The following is an 18,175-nucleotide window of genomic DNA, read 5'->3' as shown; positions in this document are numbered from 1 at the left end:
ATCCTGTCACCCCCACAAATCACGAAAAACTAAAATCGCTGAAATCTCGGGAACTATTAGAGTTAGAAAGTTGAAATTCAGTACGACGGTTCAGTAAAGACGGTTTTCGAATTTTCTAGAAAACTTGATATCTTGGTAACTATAAGTGTAATTGTTTTTTTTTTTCGATGAAGCCACGCCCACTTTAACGCCTACAAAACCCAAAAAAATTGAAAATCTCGGGAACTATAAGTGCTAGAAAGTTGTGCTTAAGAATACGTATTTAAAAAATGCCACCGCAACTTGCCCCTAGATTTCATTCGGCCACGCGCACTCTAACGCCCACAAACCGCGGAAAACTGTGGCGTCCATAATATTATATAGTATGTTTTCGTTTGACCTTGTATAACATATTTTTGTCAATATCTATCGATTTACCAAAGATTTTTCAAATTTCGCTATTTATGAAGAAATTTAAGTTATAAGGCCTCACATGGGCAGTGAAAGTTACTATCAGTTACTCAACATGCTTTCTCCCAAAAATAGGTTCCGCTTTGGGAATTTCCACTAGCAAAATTAATATTTTAAAATTGTGTAAAACAGTAACTGCTATCTTATAGTCGCGGCACTCGACTATAGCGTTTCCTCTTGTTTTTTTTTTTAAATTACGCGCACAATAGGGCTGTCCACTTTTTGAATACAGAGGGCGTTGCCAGATGTCAGCAGATGGGGTTTTGTTGATTGTTGTGTTGAGCTGAAAAAAACAGAGAGCCACAGTAAAAAGGAGAGCGTTTGTGGAATAACGATATCCCCGTCCTGAGGCGCAGTTTCCCTAGTAAGGACATGGCTAACAGCAAGGAGTTGTGTTCCATCCGGGAATGGGCGCCACTGACGGAGGTCATCGACCACATTCCAGCACGGTTGCAGCGTGGTTTCTTTCCGGCGAATCTGAACCTGACGTGCGTAGACGCCACCGAGCAGTTCCTGGCCATGGGCAGCGATGCAGGCATAGTATTTTGGTACAACCGCCGCACGGGCGAAATGCAGAAGCTTAAAGCGGAGGTAGGTAGTGACTCATTCTCGTTTCCCGGGAATGTGCGTGTGGTTCCCCCATTAAGTCACTGTTCCCCATCTCTTTTCAGATTGCCACTCGTATCACTTGCGTGCGGATTGTTAACTCGGTAGAGTACATGGTGGCGGCTGGGTGCGCCAACGGGCAGGTTAGCATCTTCCAAATACAGAAGGAGCTACCACAAGACCTTGACCTTGTAGCTCCATGCACCCGAAGTCGGCCCATTGAGCGCTATACCATTCGGGATTTGCACAAGTGTGTAGTCAGTTGCTGTGAGTGGTCCAAGAATGGAATGAAACTCTACTCCGGCGATCGCCAAGGCGTGGTGGTGCTTACAGAGTTGGACTACCAGGCGGTAAGCTCTACATCTGCCAACTCAATACCAGCATTAGCATAATGAAACCCTTCAATATAGCACCTTAGCAAATCCGTTGAGATCTTAAGCGAGGCGTATGAGATCGTGCAGCTCAGCGTGCAGCAAAGCCATCTACTGGTGGCCACCCTCTATCGTTGCATCGTGTGCCAGCTCGACGTTCATACTTCGCAGTGGAATATCATCCAGGTGGGCAAGAAGGATCGCAAGCAGCTCATCGACTGTGGCGCAATCTTTCTTAAAAAGCAGTCAACAAATAAACCAAGTCTCGTTTGCGGTCGACCTGGCCTGCGCTTCTGGGTGGCTGACGCCGAAGGTAATGTTTCCAAAACCGTGCTCTTCAGAGACGCCGTACTGCGCAGCCCCACCTGGGAGATTCCCATCCTAAACCCCAAACAACGATGTGAGCCGACCAACAGTCACAATAAGGCTGCAGCTCCGTGTGGATCATCTAAAACTAATGACGGAGGTGTGGGCTACGTGGCCAGCAGCAACTTCCGGCAGCTTTACCTATATGATGGACACGATTCGCTGATGGTAACACATGACGATGCCACCCTGTACATTCTCAACTTGGATCGACTCAAAGTAGAAGCTGTGGCGCGTGGATTCCGAAAGATCCTTGACTTCAGTGTGTGTGGCAAAGAGATTTTTGTTCTTGAGGGCGATCGTACTTTGCTGCGCCTGGCTCCTATGCCCGAGCCACCAAATAAAACAGTCAAGGTAATCTTTAATCCGCTAATGCCACCTCCAGTCCCTGTTCTGGGATCTTCGTACTACTCTCAGATTGAGTCACCGGTGGAGCTTCAGGCGGAAGCCGTGCTCCAAAGCGCAGAGGAGTGTTTTGAACTGTCACCGGTGGAACCCGACGTAAACGTATCCATTGAAATGGCCGTGGAGTCTCCTCTGGGTCATCAGGACCGACGCTTAGAAATCTTCCGTCGCATCGGACAAATGGATTTTGATCAGTCCATCGTCCATTCCACTCGAAAGACATCCGTCTGCAAACCGCCGGAGGCCAGTGTCACGGGAATTGTCGAGATAGGCCACGAAACCCATGAGCTTCGGTTACCTCTTACCAATGCTGCCACACTAATGGAGGCCAGTTACTGCCAGATGGAAAAGTAAGTGTATTAAGTAAATATATAGTTTTGTTTTCTTAGCCTTTTTTTTAACAAATTCCTTTCTCATAGTAATGGCTTAGCTTCTCCACTGGACATGAAGGCAGCATTTCTTCAGCACCTTCCCGATGCTCTAAGTCCAACTACTTTGCAGAAGACCGTTGCGGAAAAGGCCAAGGCACTAGCTGCCGAGCTTGATCTGCCAGAGGTGCATCTAGCTCCGTTGTCCCAGGAAGAACTTATTGCTGCCCAGGCACATGTTCCCAAGCTAAGCGAGTCTTTAATTCAGTGTTATCCGAAGAACTTGGAAGAGGCTTGTGTCCAAACGACTTCTCGGGAAAATCCACTTAACACATCAGATGATTATCATGCTGGTCAACCTGTGGATGGAATTAAAGCATTGGCCCCTTCGAAGCCCAAAATGGCACCACTTAAGTTTGTCCTAAGCCAGCCAAAGCCGAAGCTGATGCTGGATGAAGAAAGGGGCGAGGAGGAGTACACCAGCTTCCTACCTGACTTTCGGCGAGCTGGTGATCCTCTGCGCAAGGAAACTCCAGCAACCAGTGACTCGAACACCTCCAGCGAGTGGGAGTTCTTGGATAATTAGTTCAGTATTAGAAATAAGTGCATACTCATTTGCTTCCGTTTTGATTTTGTGCACTTTTTCTTTTTCATTACTCTATTCGAAAAAGTGTTGTGCTTATCTGATTGTGATCAACGTGATTTAATAACTACTTATAGTGTAATTTACATAATTGTACATATTTTAGACGTATGCGAAAAGTAATTCCTGACCCAAAATGAATCTCTATTTGAAGTTCGAATGAAACCAAACCATTCCTTAAAAATCCCAAAACTTCTAGCTTACATAGCATCAGTGTGAAATTGTACCATTTATTAAATATCATTGTACCCTAAGTTTTAAGATATTCGAATGCTTTAAGTATTTGCTACTTAAGTTCAAGGTCGCTTCACATACACAAAATACATTTATTTTATACAAATGCAAACATTTCGTTCAAAGGGTCTCCCCCTCAGCAGGAAATGGATATGGACTGATACCGGAGGTCGGGTATTTGGTCGTTGTTTTTTGTTTTGAATTACGTGTTAGACATGAGTTGGAGATAGTGTTGCATGTGAGGGAAACGAGACGCCCACTGAGGCATGTGCCGGGTCTGACGATTGCTCCAGCGGAAAAGTTTTGGTGTAGAAACTTCTTGATCTCCAGCAATTATGCAACCCTGTTCAGCTCGACGTGAAAACGGACCGGCCTACTGCATTGATTGATCAACAAATAGTAATTCGAGCTCTATTCGCACTCAATTGACTACAATAATGGAAAGTTCTAAGAAGTCTTGCCTGCATCTGGCTTCCAGAAGATTCACCAAAGCTGTAAGGTGTTGCCTACCCTCCAAAGAAACCTAGTTAAATTCAGTGGTGGACAACTTTTTTAGATTTGCGAAGGGATTATGCTTAGAATTCACTAACAATCTACTAACTAATTGATCGATCCGATTATAAGATCTAGTTTAGTAAAATAAGCTGATCTTACGAAAACATGAAAACCCATATTCTCAGGAAAATTCATGTAAAATTAAGTTTAAAAATATTGCTTAGGAGTTGTAAGCTCGGTCTGCTTACCAATTATATTCCTTACTTAAAAACTAGCTTAAAAGCTTTTTGGTTGGTTACAGTTACTAAAACCAAAATCATATATATATATATGTATGTTTGTATGTAAGATCACACGTTATCAAGTCTAGCTGTTATTAATTAATCGTAGAGCAAGGAACTCTAAAATTTAAAATTAAGATTTTTAGAATCTACATAAATAATTTCTTGTTATCTAAAAATCGGGTTTCTTATTCTAAAAGTGTGATGCTAAGATTTTTAAACGTAAGAAATGCTTAATACTAAAACCTAAATGTTAATCATAACATTTTTTATTTTTCGTTTTACGAAATCTGAAGACTAAACTTATTTAAGCTTAAGCAAAATAAGACCAGGCGGAAATTTTCCGCGGCTGAACCAATCCATTGAATATAAATTCAATTGCCCACAAAATGATCTATGGAAATTAGTGTACTGCGATTTCAGGCATAAAAACGAGATGGAGAGAAGGACTTAGCAGTGCAGACTGAAGAAGTCCCACGCATGCCGGAAATTTTCCGATATCGTCCGGTTCCCTTAAGTGCGCCGCAGAGCATTGTGGAGAGTGCATGAGTGGAAAGAAGAGAGTGTGTTTTTTCCAACCGGGAGTCTATAAAAACGGCCCGATTTCCACTCAACCGAGTCATTCGCCGCGAACTTTTGCCTCGACCGCAACGCAGTCTCCAGAACCAAGTCCCGAGACCCGAGCAATTCCAGAAGCGAAACACTTTAAAACGCGCTAATTAACAAAACGAGAGTGTTAGCAAAACAAAAAAACCTTAAAAAAAAACTGCCCAGAATGAAGCCCACCAAGAATTCAACGCTTGAAGTCATCTCCCCGAAAGTGCAGTTGGATGATGAGTTTATCACCACCGACTACGATTACCAGACTTCGCATGTGAAGCGCACCGCCGATGGACAGTTGCAGGTATGCCTTATTCCGATGGGATTACTCCCTGGGACATGGCCACCAGTTGTGTGCCATCATCACCCAGTTCAATGATATTGAATTGGGTGCGAAAAGCCCATTTTCCGGCTGCCGCGCTGACCTTCACATTGAACTTTTTTAACGTGCGGGATATGCTCTCCCGCTCAAATGCGCACTTGCCAGCACTTTGAGAAAAATATGAATATTTATTGCAGAATATTGTAGTATTTAGTAATTAAAATAAAAGTTAACAAAAGTTTGTTAGGTAGATACAAAAGAATTGACAAGTTTCTCCTTCTAATTTATTGAATAAAAATTTTCTATTCTATTAAATTCACAAAAAGTGTTGAACTTATTATTTTTTTAATTAATACATACTCTTCTTTCATATATTAAAAAAAAGAAAACGTCTTTTTAGATTTTACACTTATTTTTAGGATTTAAAGATTAATTTTCTAATCTTAAATTCAGACTACGTATTACAGTTTTCTTTGAAACTATTTCAAGTTTACCTTTGCTCAAGCTAATTTTTTTTCTGAGTGTAGAGACAGTGAAATTTTCCATTATCTAGCCAAGGATCGAACTGTGCCGAATTCCCAGAGTCCCAAGGGACCAATCCCCGATTCGCAGTAGATAAAAATAGCGATAAGCAGGCGGCTTACCCACTTACACGAAGCGTTACAAATACAGTTATTGATTATTCGAAATAACAGCTGACGATAAATTTTGCTGATATCTCGTCATTATTTGGGACAGTGGGTGGCGTGATTCTGGGCGCAGGCGCCTTTTCGGTCTATCAAATGGCACCTAAACAAATAGGGATGACAAGGGACCCAAATGGAAACCCGATAGCCCATTTCCAAGTTATTGTGGTCGCGGTACGTGCTCTGTTTACATCCCTTGCTGCCTACTGCCTGCTGGCATCACCCACCCACAGACACTTGCTGCGCCTCAAGGTCACTGTCAGGCGATGTCCACAGTGAGAGACGCCCAAGAGAAACCGACTCTCTTAGCCGGCTAAAGAGCGAGTCCCTTTTCGCTGCCAATGATAATTTCACCGGCCGGCTTCTGGACAAGTTATTGATGGACTTTGGACCAACACGTTCCCAAATTTTAAATGCAATCATCATCATCCATATCATTACTTATTCATCAGTTCTTATTTGTGGTTCAAAACAAAGAGCACGTTGACTTGGCAGAAATCGGGCGAGAACTGCTAAAATAAACAACTTTGAAATATATCTTATTAGACTTTTTGATGCTTATTAATTAAAGCAATGTTTCAACATTATAATAAAATATAAATGAGAACTAAAGGAAAGTCGATTGATGATATTACAAACTATTACTAAAAATGTTCTTAAAAATAGGTTAAATCTGAAAATGAGATCTAAATTTTTTAACTTTAAAAATGATTAATTTAGTTATTTTATTGGTCAATCGAGGCAGATATTACTTTCAAGCGGCCCAATAACTATTAGTACTTATTACTGATACAATCATTCAATCAATCAAGAAGCCACCTGTTGCCAAGATAACCGAATCACAAATATCCCCCATTGCCAAAAAATAAGTTGGGGTATTAATATCAGGTTCGATTCGCAGAAATCACGCGATCATAATTTATGCGGCTACCTGACTGGGGTGGCACGATATGGAATGGCGATAAGGTGACCGGACCTATAATAAGAACAAACGGGTTGTGCCTATGCCTAATCGGACCTAATCTCTACTCGATCTTTGCAGGTGCACCCCCAGACTACGGCGCTGAAGATACGGACGGGTCGCCAGGTGCCCAAGCTGGGCGTGATGCTGGTGGGATGGGGTGGCAACAACGGTTCCACTCTGACCGCCGCCTTAGAGGCCAATCGCCGCCAGCTGAAGTGGCGCAAGCGGACAGGCATCCAGGAGGCCAACTGGTTTGGCTCAATCACTCAGGCCTCCACTGTTTTCATTGGATCTGACGAGGCCGGCGGAGACGTTTTCGTGCCCATGAAGGAGTTACTACCCATGGTCGAACCCGACAACATTGTCGTGGACGGCTGGGACATTAGCGGACTACATCTGGGCGACGCTATGCGTAGGGCCGAGGTCCTGGACGTGGCTCTGCAGGATCAGATTTACGATCAACTCGCTCAGATGCGTCCACGTCCCTCTATCTACGATCCCGACTTTATCGCGGCCAACCAGTCGGAGCGGGCCGATAATGTAATCCGTGGAACTCGGCTGGAGCAGTACGAGCAGATCCGCAAGGACATTCGTGAATTCCGCGAGAGTAGCGGCGTTGATTCGGTCATCGTCTTGTGGACGGCCAATACTGAACGCTTTTCTGATGTCCAAGCGGGTCTGAACACCACCAGTCAGGAACTTCTGGCGTCGCTGAAGGCCAACCACTCGGAGGTGTCGCCGTCCACGATCTTCGCAATGGCCAGCATCGCTGAGGGGGTGAGCACTCCATTATTTTCGAAATATATTATATGTTATATGAATTGTCACAATCTGGAATTGGGTTTTCGCGCCTTGAAATTCTGAATGATATAGCGTTTTATAGATAAAGTCTTCCTATATATATATATATCCTTTTAAGGATGTGTTGCTATCTACCTATATAATTCATCCTTCCTCCTTCCATCCCTTAGTGCACATACATCAACGGCTCGCCGCAAAACACCTTTGTGCCTGGACTTATCCAGCTGGCCGAGGAGAAGCAGGTCTTCATTGCAGGAGATGACTTCAAGTCCGGCCAAACGAAGATCAAGAGCGTTCTGGTGGACTTCCTGGTGGGAGCTGGTATAAAGCCAGTGTCTATTGCTAGCTACAACCACTTGGGCAACAACGATGGAAAGAATCTTTCTGCTCCCCAGCAGTTCCGATCGAAGGAGGTAAGAATCAAGCAAAATCCTGTAAGTCCTACATCTCTTTAAATATTTTTCGTTTACAGATTTCTAAGAGCAATGTGGTGGACGATATGGTTGCCTCCAACAAGCTGTTGTACGGACCCGATGAGCACCCTGACCACGTGGTTGTCATCAAATACGTGCCCTATGTGGGCGACAGCAAACGGGCCATGGATGAGTACACATCGGAAATTATGATGGGCGGACACAATACCCTGGTCATTCACAACACGTGCGAGGACTCTTTGCTGGCCACACCCCTAATCCTAGACCTGGTTATCCTCGGCGAACTAAGCAGTCGCATCCAGCTGCGCAGTGCAGAAAACGAATCTGCTCCCTGGGTCCCCTTCAAGCCAGTCCTCTCCTTGCTGAGCTATCTGTGCAAGGCGCCTCTCGTGCCACAGGGTTCCCAGGTGGTCAACTCTCTCTTCCGCCAGCGCGCCGCCATCGAGAATATTCTGCGTGGTTGCATCGGTTTGCCACCCATCTCTCACATGACCCTGGAGCAGCGTGTAAGTAGAATCAACCGAAGTAGGACTCATAAGGGATCCCTAATCACATCCAAATCCACAGTTTGACTTTGCTACCATTACGAATGAGCCTCCTGTCAAGAGGGCCAAGGTCCTGGGCCAATCCTGCGCCGTGGAATCAGCCACCAATGGAAAGAAGCTCCATGCCAATGGATACACCAACTCCAATGGATCCACAAAGCTGGCTGCCAACGGCAACGGCCACTGATGCATAACCCTTGCTGGGAACAATTTTCGATCGGGAGTATATAATTTGAATATATATGGTTTTAATTGGATAAACTACAAACTAGACTTAAGCTACTGTTACTAACGAAAACGTTAAAATATAAAAAGGTTTAATAGACTTTTTTCTGTGTCCCAAAAATATTTTTGTTCTCATTGTTTCCTAATTTTTGTGGAGGATAAGGAATTACTTGTTAATAAGTTAGGATGGGATTTAACTAAAATTTGTATTTCATTTAAGTTGTTTAAGAAAGATTCTTATAACATAAACCAAATTCGAAAAATTCGGTTATTTGTCATAATATGAAAACTGGGGATGCAATTATTTTGCATTACAAATTTGGATCCCTTACAATTTCTAGCTAAGTTAGAATTCGAGTCAACATGCCTTGTCGGAAAATAGGAAATCAATAGAAAACCACGAATTTTAATTTTATTGTTTACCTTACTTTTACTACGTGAAAATTTTTGCTTGAGCAATGCGGCATGCTTTTGGATAAGTACTTGTTGTTTTAAAATCTTAATATGTACCCATTTTTCAATATTAAAGAGCCGAACTAGTTAAAAGAAAAGTTGAGGTGAGTATAACAGTTTTTGTTGTTTAATTTATTATTTGTACAGTATATGAAAGTACTTTTACAACACTACCCCTGAATATGAAATTATAAGAGTACAAAAGCAAACGTAAAAGGTAACAACTAATGTAGCATATTTTCGGGCACACAATGCTCCCGCAAACTCTAAAAGCTATGAAACTCACAATGGTTTTAGATCTTATAAACAAATTTGTTTAAAAAAACACTTTGATAGCAAGAAGTTAAAAATGGATTCCTTCACATTATATGTACATGTACATTATACCTTTTATACACAAATTTTATACAGATGTTTAAGGTTCACTCTATTTGTAACTTTTTTTTTTTAAATCTAAAATTGAATTCAAAATTCATTACAAAATAAGAAGAAGCCGAACAGTATGCTACAAAAGTTAGTCATTTCAACTGACTACAATGGGAAACTTTGTCACGAGTATAACTCACCACATGGGGAGTCATAAACCGCTGATAAGACCCTTGGGAAGATAGAGTGAGGTTCCAATAAACTTTTTATTCGTCCATCTGCTGCGATATCGAAAATTATGAATCCTAATCGTAGGTATCAAGGTAAGTATCATAAAATGTTATAAATAGCACCTTCAAGCAACCTTCTCTTCAACATGTGCTTATTTTCAATACTGTTATACTTTTTAAGAAAACCACATAAATATGATAATACTTTTTTGGATATTTGCCACTACTTTTTTATAGGTACATAAATGTATATATAGAACATAGACCAGCATTACAATAGAATAAAGTAATTATTGCATACCTAGATAAGATATGGTATCATATCATAAAACCCAATTATACGTTCAAAAAATATGCTTTAGTAGCCCCAAAAACATTCATTCCTCAAAATTGGGTTTAGTAACTTATCCTTTATTGGGCTGTCTAACTCAAAATTGATTGATTTTGATATCTCTGGGACATTGGAGAGTAATTAGTTTCTGGTCAACGCGGTTGGACTTTATCGAAGCGGTTGGAACCAGCCCTCAAGTCAATCAATTCGAGTCCCTCCCGGCTTAGTCGATATTGTAGCTGTGAAGGCGATTGATGCACGTATAATCAACTTTATTCTCCGTTATATTCCCTTGCGGTAGACAATAACTGGTTGCCAGAGGGCTTGGCTTGGCCATTTAACGTCAAGTTGTTGGCACAGACTGACATTTCTGAAGGCCCTCCCACGGGTGGGACTTTGGGCCGGGGACGAAAAGTGTTGTATGTGCAACGGATATGTCTCCTTAAACTTGACAAAGCCGAGGACTTACTCTCCTTCCTAGGAATTCGTTTGACAGGTATATATTTATCATGTATTTAAATATTATCATAAGAGTCAGTTTTATCTCAGTGCATCTAGCCGTTCTTTGATAGTAGATATAGTAGAAATTAAGTGGGTTACTCCGCGGTTTATCAACCCACAGGGATGCCATAGAAAATCACCTTTGGTGCTCGAACATTGTTATTGTGGCTTTTGTAAACTTCCAGTTCACTGTTAACCACTTAATCGACTTCTTCGGAAAAAGTCAGATTAACTTATATCATACTTATTCCTAATTTAAAAATCTAACAAATTAAATTCAAGATTATTCCATGTTTACATAGGTAATGTTACTATCAAAATTAATTTTTGGCTGACAAATTTGTTATAACTTAACCAAATACTAAAATCAAAATACAAAAACTAAAATGTATAATATATGAGTGCAAAGCAACGTCTCCTTATCATATTAATAAATACAAAGCACTCAACAAAAAATGTCTACAATCGATAAACGTTAATAAAGATATTATATTAAAACTTTCCTTAGTTGTTTACTGTAGAAAAGCGCTATAAAACATTTTCTAATTTGTGTGCTAATATTTGATTTCAAGTATTTAATTGGATCCTAATACATGAGAAGTACCTATACCTCATGATAAGTACACACTTCTACTTACAAGTAATCTTATATACGATCAGAGATTTCGCAAGTGAGTCATTTTTAATTGCCGAAATCAAAGCTGTAGACCATGGTGACTCATTTGGTAATATCTTTTAACATATTTGAATCCTGATAATGACTTCCCAAATACCATTCTACCCGCTCGTTTATCGTTATCGAGATCTACGTCAGGATTGTTTAGCAAAATTAGAACACGCCGCGATAGTGGACTATATAGTTTCTTGCAAATCGACCGATAAGGGTTCGGTACATGTCGGCCCCAGAAAGCCGGTAAGCATGAACTGGCACTCTCTCTCTTTATCTTTGCCTCTCTCAAGAGAGAGATTTACCTAGAATTATAACTACAACTATTCAAGCTTTGGCGGGAGGGTTTATCTTATCGTCTCCTCTGCGTGGCCCGCTTATTTTGTGGCAGTGTCAGGAGCACCAATGGCTAGTGGCTAGGTTCTAGAACTGGTAACTAGCGCCTAGAGGCTAGAAGATAGCACTGAACTGCGCAGTCGGCGTCGTTGGCACGGATGTGTTGGGTGGGTGGGCCATAGTTCAGTCGTGAGTTGCGTTGCATTGCGTGCGGTCCGAGGCTCCGCTGCCAATTTGGAATCCGGTTTAAGCTAAAGTACTTAATTCTAAGCAGTGGTTTTCGGTAAATAAATAATTCCGTAGTACTCGACTCTAAAATTATGCAAATTGTACAAACTAAGTTGCCACTAAATAGTGCAAAATCTGGTCAAAGATATTAATAGCTTTACCCATGAGTTAAGATAGTAAAATATCTTCGTGAAGGCATTCTTCAATATTTTGTCACCGGCAGTGATAAGACACCTCTCGTCCCACCCTGACCGGTACGATGGGTAGGCAAAGGTTTCCGGGGCACGGTTAACCCGGATAGATAATGCTGGGAGGTTTTCGACAAGCATTGGCTACCATTATCACTCCCCGAACAAAACCCATCAACCGCGTGTAAACACAAGTGGAAGTCTTCGTTTGATGTATCCGTCAATGGTCCGGCCATGGGTACTAGAAAGGTCTCCAGAGCAGACATAAGGACGGGTAGATAATGCCCAGCCTATCCGCATAGGTGTCAGATAGACACTATTAATCAATGTGACGCAGCCCCAGCCCTGTGTTGACTCAGAACATAGCACCTGCTCCACCTTGTATCGGTACACCCCGATTTGGGACTTACCACTTGCGACTTTGACAAACGACCCGTCTACTCCCACTCGTCCATACCAAATCCCCGTGCTTACAGGCTCACCTATCAGCATTGATAAGTAAAACTATATAGTCGGAGCAACATCGTCGATAGAATGGCGACGCTCGATTTGGCGCGTAGACAGAAGGCAAAGTCCCCGGCCTGTGGATAATGGAAATGTTTGTGCGGATCCCACATTGGCAGTCATCATCGGAAAGAAACATCTGGCGCACATTGGGAATGCCAAGTTCACTTGAACACCCCTTGAAGAAAAATAGGTGAAATACCTCCTATGCAATTTCCACATTGCTCTGCAAGTTGCAATTACGACCTGGAATTGATTTGACCTAATCGCTGTAATTACATCGATTACCGAAACAATTAAGCAAGTGTTTTGCAAGCTTGGCTGGACTAAAACATTTCCCAGACCAACTTATAAATTTAAATAATTACTGATAAGAGTCAATAGGTTTTGACTACAAGTATCTGAAATTGAGAAAAAAAAGATTAAATCCATATATCTGTAAATTCATATAATATCTTAATCCTTGCCCTATAAAAACACACCATTTGATGGTCTTCAATTATTGCACGTTTTAGGTACAAATATTTGCACACAAATATTAATGGCTGTCTATTGATAATGTTAGTTTCGACGGTTAATATTTGTAATGATGTGATTTTAACCATTATTTAAATTATTTACCAAAACATTTATAGGCACACCAACTCGAAGATTGTCATCCTTTCAAAAAAAAAATATACAAATATTTAATTTTCCCTTATTTAAAACCACTTTATAATTTAAATATATCAAATTTTTTAAGACCCCTTATATGGTCATTGAAGTTACTCCCAGTTGATAAATATGCCTTGTAGGCAACATATGGCTCTGGACTATGATGTTTTTCATTTTTTATTCTTGAAATATTTGTTGTTGAGTAATCATTTTTAAAGACTTCCTTGTTTTTTTAATTTCAAATTATTCTTAAAAATCGTAAACATAAAAACGGTCGACTTTTAAGTACCTATTTTTATAAACATATCAATTTATATATATATATATGTACATATATGTTTATGTTTTTAAGCATACCAGAAACTATGCCATCCCTTATACTAAAGTTACGATTTAGTTTTTATTTTGAATTGTTTAGATGGATAGAAGGATTAATCTCTGCTAGCGTAATTATTTTGAAATACTCGTATAGCTTGCGGAGTAAGAGGTATCCAATAGTTCAGGCACTCGACTATAGCGGTCCTTCCCTTGTTATTTGAGATTCTGCTAAATGTTATTCTGAATGCGACATCATAGCTTTGTCAGTTCTTGTGATTTTCAAAAGCTTATCAAGAATTGTTCAATTTGGCTGCCGGCGCTGGTCCATATACAGTACATTAAAAACTCTCGCCCTTAAAGCATCTACGATCAGGAAATACAAAAATAGACCATTTGGGTTTGTGATTTCATCCCCTATTAAGCGATGTTCAGCATATTGGCTGACAAAAATTAACCGAGTCTAATTAAATTTAACACTATTTTAACTATTTTAAGTGTTTTTATTGACTAACTACTTGAACCTGATCCTAAAATAAAACTAATCCAAATGCATTATAAACTTAATTGACCGTGTCTGATACAAACAATAGGAAGCTAAACAATATGACACCGTGTTGCTGCTAGACACGCAAAGTAATTAATTCAGCAGATAATCTGTGAAAATAATATGCTCGCAAAAGAACAACCGGGTCTTATCCGATCGTTTTTTCCAATTGCAGTTGCCAAATCGAAGCCCATCGACATGGATATGCACAAGGAATCGGAAGCGAACGACAAGTTCATAGTAAAATATCGTCAGCAGTATTATGATTTGTCCAATTTTATGCACAAGCATCCGGGCGGCATAAACACTCTGAAGGGTCTTAGCAGCGGTGACATGACAGCTCGATTTCTGAAGGCTCCCCCACATTCGGATGCAGCTATGTATTTGATGAGGGAGTATAAGATCGACCCAGAGGATTCCCGAAAAAGGAGGTCAAGCCATAATGGAGATATCCAGGAAAGTAATGGGGAGCTAAGGCAACGGCCGAGGGAAACCGAGGATAAGAACAATAATCAGGTGGACGAGAGCATGGAGGTAAGTAGGATGTGCTTCTTTTAATATGTAACTCTAGTTGCTGGCTGATTGGAACGCTAGTTAGGCTGGACGGAATATTTTTAAGACTGCCTGCGAACCAAAGCTCAGCTCAAAAATATATAATTAACGTAAGGCATAGTTTGTAGGGAACACTCGTGTTTTGGAAATCTTAGTTCCTAGTGGCTTAGTCAGTCGATGGAATGCTTCATGATTTTAGGTGCCTTATAGTTGGCGTGACTTGTTGGCCAGCACGAAGACCTTTGCCTTTGAGTATATGCGAATGTCCTCCTCCACAGTGGTCAACTCCCTATCAATCTCCGCTTTGCGGTTGCGCACTCGTAAAGTCTCTTTGGTCATGGGCATGTGATTAAGCTCATCGACGAGTTGTCCAAAGCCTATTAAATACAGTGACTTTAGCAGCTGCCATGATTATGTATGTTTACATTGACTCACGTTTCTTGGCATTGGTGAGGTGAGTCAGTCGATCCTGATCGCTGAGCAATACATGGCCACGTGGACAGTCGGGATCCTGGGAATCCGCAAGTTGCTTGGCAACGGCCTTTTCGCGCTTTTGTTTCTCCAGGTAACGCGGTAGACGCACATTATCTCGAGCTGTCAATGCAAATTAAATTAGTTATTATTACTTTTTAAAGTGTGATTGAAATTCCTCTTAACTAAATTTTTGTGCGAAATGTAATTTAAAGACTACCAAGATTGTTCTGTTATACGATATATACTCACAACCCAGTTCGTGGTCACGACGCTTTGATTTAGAAGTAATGGTGGTTACATTGGATGCTGTTGTGAAGCGACTACGGGCACTTAGTGGGGCCTCATCGTCTGAGGCACAGGCACCGTAGTTTAAAGGCTCAGCCTCGGTCATAGGTATTGCCTCTAGCTCGGGCACTTGGAAGCGGCTATGCTTCGAGGTGTTCGAGCGCGCTGAGAGCGGCAGCTGTTCCAAATCCTCCTCATTATCATAGCGTTCTGGCCTGTAGTTGATTTCGTACTTAAGGCCCGGATCCTCCATTATAGACCTACTATCGACATTGCATCTGAGGGAAAAACAATCGCTATAGAAACATTCCAGCTTGGCATGAGGAAACATACTTTTTAAGTGCATTAGTGAGGTACAGCTCGTCAGTAATGTCCTCTGTCTGAATGCCGATGCTTGTGGAGCTGCGATTGGTGCCGCAGGATTGGCAGCGATCTGACATTGGGTCCGATGAAGGCTCTAAAATGTTATCGCCCTCCAACTCATCCGTCGGATCATATAAGATGGGATTGCGCTCCTCCAGGCCATCGAAGCGTTCTCCATCCGCTGGAATGGCCACGGCCAGTTGGTGTTGTGAACGGGAGTTGCTGCGGGCATTTTGAGAATTTTGTTGCCCAAGTTTTCCCCTGACCGGGGGTTTTTCAGTTTTCGACTCCCTCACCTCAGATGACGTGCGTCGAAGTGGAGGCATCCATTTTGGACGAATAGGCTCCTTAGCGGCTAACTTCTGGGTGGTAGACTTCTCCAGCGAGCGTAGGCTTACCTTGTTTTCCTTGAGGAAGTTTCGGGACTGTGTGACGCCTGTGGGAGCAAAGACCAAAACAAATTACGACTGGTTGCCATGGCCAAATGGCTGTTTGGAAAGGATATCTTACGCGGCACCGAAAACATGCCCTTCAGCGTGGGAATCGGGCGAACTGAAGTATTCGACATGGTGGACCCGCTCCCAGACTATTAACTAGGTGTTGGACTTCTACAAATCTGTTCTCGACTCAGGAGAGTGGAAACTACGTCGTTGTGTTAAGTACAGGACAGGTTCAAATGACAGTTTTGAACCAGCTGCTTGTGACTACTTGCTTATCGATACCCGATTATTCGTTTATTTCGGGCTGTGGGTGGTCACACTACAAGGAATTAAGGGTATTTGGGATATCTCTATAAAATAAATAACTTTAGTTTTTCAAAGAGATCAATTTTATAATCCATTGCTACAAAATTGATTGAAATAAAAAGGGTTTTAATTATTATGATACATGGACAAATTGTTACGGTCTCAGGGCGAATTCGAACAGTTGGATATGTAAAATTTTTTCTTTTGAATTAAGAACAATTTTTTAAATACATATGTATTCTAAGAGATTCTTACCTACATATGTAAGTGTTAATAGATTTGTAAAAAGTTTGTATTCTGAACATACAAAATTTACTTATTATAGCACTTGGTGGACTGGTCGAAGGCCATGCTTCCACAGATCGCAAACATAACGGACTGTTATGATGAGTGGGTGCACAAGCCGGTGGACAGACCACTGCGACTCTTTGGTCCTTGGTATTTGGAGATGTGTACAAAGACGCCGTGGTGGTTGGTGCCTTTATTCTGGATACCAGTGATCGTAAAGTGTGGATGGGAGGAGTTATATAGCTGCTGGCATGATAGAAACCAGGTGAGTAGCGGCTTAAAACTATAATCAAACTTTTGTAACTTAACTTTATTTTTTTAGCTAGCGGTATTCGCCGGCTACTTTTTGTTTGGTGTGCTCCTTTGGTCCTTCTTGGAGTACACCCTGCACCGATGGGTGTTTCATGTGAAGCTTAGCAGCAACAGCGGAAAATGGATATGCACCTTCCATTTTATGATCCACGGTCTGCACCATAAGGTGCCCTTCGATCCGATGCGACTGGTTTTTCCCCCTCTTCCGGGAGCAGTTCTTGCTGCGATCATCTACACTCCACTTAGCTTCATTCTTTTGCATCCGCGAGTGGTGCTTTCCGGAGCTTTAGCCGGTTATCTGTGCTACGATATGATGCACTACTACCTGCACTACGGGAACCCTTCCTTAGGGGCCTTTGTACACATGAAGCGGTATCACCACCACCACCACTTCTCGCACCAAACTCTCGGATACGGCATCAGCAGTCCTTTGTGGGATGTCGTTTTCAAAACAAGAATCCATCTTCGCAAGTTGAGATACCAATTGCGCTGGTCTTAGCCGCAATCTGTAGCTATCATATCCGAGTGCTACTAGAGAACAAATTAAGCTCAGCTATCAAAGCAACACAGTTGCTGCTAAACAAAATTTCAATCAGATATTCGCTTATGATGAATATTGTTTTGAATAAATACTGAGTACTAGGTTTAATAATAATTTGTAAGTTATACTTATTTCTATTTAAAAGGAATAAACTTCCCATGATACCAAAGAACAAATCAACTCTCCCTTAAAATCGAAATTCTATCAAAATATTTTATTTGAAATACAATCATCAATCAATCATAAAAAAAATGTACTTGAAGTTAGTCATTTAAAAATAAAGATTTTTATTTAAATTTAAAACTGTCTTCTTTCAATTAAGTAAAAAAATTTATGTTTAATGGAAAAAAATAAAGGGTGTTAAAGAAATACAAATTTTAAAATCTTTTTAATCATTATAAAAAGGGTGTACAAAGGGAAAACAATTGTTTTGCTTAACTCAGCATTCAGATCTTAAAGCTCTAGGTAAATATGAGAAATCTTTCCTAATGACTTACT

At 41.2% G+C, this 18,175-nt stretch overlaps 4 protein-coding genes across 4 annotated transcripts; 3 read left to right on the top strand and 1 right to left on the bottom strand.

The window, feature by feature from the left end:
* Positions 1 to 718: 718 nt before the first annotated feature.
* LOC108113317 (WD repeat-containing protein CG11141) lies at positions 719 to 3,555 on the top strand. The gene is made up of 4 exons (XM_017223873.1): positions 719 to 1,041; positions 1,122 to 1,406; positions 1,467 to 2,548; positions 2,618 to 3,555. Exons 1-4 carry the CDS (start codon positions 823 to 825, stop codon positions 3,150 to 3,152), a joined length of 2,121 nt encoding a protein of 706 aa, XP_017079362.1. The 5' UTR covers positions 719 to 822; the 3' UTR covers positions 3,153 to 3,555.
* Positions 3,556 to 4,820: 1,265 nt separating this feature from the next.
* On the top strand, positions 4,821 to 8,917 carry LOC108113225 (inositol-3-phosphate synthase). Its single transcript, XM_017223762.2, has 5 exons — positions 4,821 to 5,123; positions 6,870 to 7,568; positions 7,763 to 8,005; positions 8,065 to 8,532; positions 8,594 to 8,917. Exons 1-5 carry the CDS (start codon positions 4,995 to 4,997, stop codon positions 8,756 to 8,758), a joined length of 1,704 nt encoding a protein of 567 aa, XP_017079251.1. The 5' UTR covers positions 4,821 to 4,994; the 3' UTR covers positions 8,759 to 8,917.
* A 996-nt stretch (positions 8,918 to 9,913) lies between these two features.
* On the top strand, positions 9,914 to 17,914 carry LOC108112130 (fatty acid 2-hydroxylase). The gene is made up of 5 exons (XM_017221880.1): positions 9,914 to 9,938; positions 10,478 to 10,672; positions 14,292 to 14,650; positions 16,862 to 17,089; positions 17,147 to 17,914. Exons 1-5 carry the CDS (start codon positions 9,914 to 9,916, stop codon positions 17,633 to 17,635), a joined length of 1,296 nt encoding a protein of 431 aa, XP_017077369.1. The 3' UTR covers positions 17,636 to 17,914.
* LOC108113256 lies at positions 14,652 to 16,805 on the bottom strand. The gene is made up of 5 exons (XM_017223804.2): positions 16,301 to 16,805; positions 15,761 to 16,226; positions 15,392 to 15,705; positions 15,104 to 15,262; positions 14,652 to 15,045 (listed from the first exon to the last, which is right to left on the bottom strand). Exons 1-5 carry the CDS (start codon positions 16,356 to 16,358, stop codon positions 14,873 to 14,875), a joined length of 1,170 nt encoding a protein of 389 aa, XP_017079293.1. The 5' UTR covers positions 16,359 to 16,805; the 3' UTR covers positions 14,652 to 14,872.
* Positions 17,915 to 18,175: the final 261 nt, after the last annotated feature.

Source organism: Drosophila eugracilis, unplaced genomic scaffold, assembly GCF_018153835.1.
Source record: "Drosophila eugracilis isolate 14026-0451.02 unplaced genomic scaffold, ASM1815383v1 contig_90, whole genome shotgun sequence".
Classification (NCBI taxonomy): domain Eukaryota; kingdom Metazoa; phylum Arthropoda; class Insecta; order Diptera; family Drosophilidae; genus Drosophila; species Drosophila eugracilis.
Note: the sequence above shows the minus strand (reverse complement) of the source record. Positions and strands in the feature narration are given on the sequence as shown.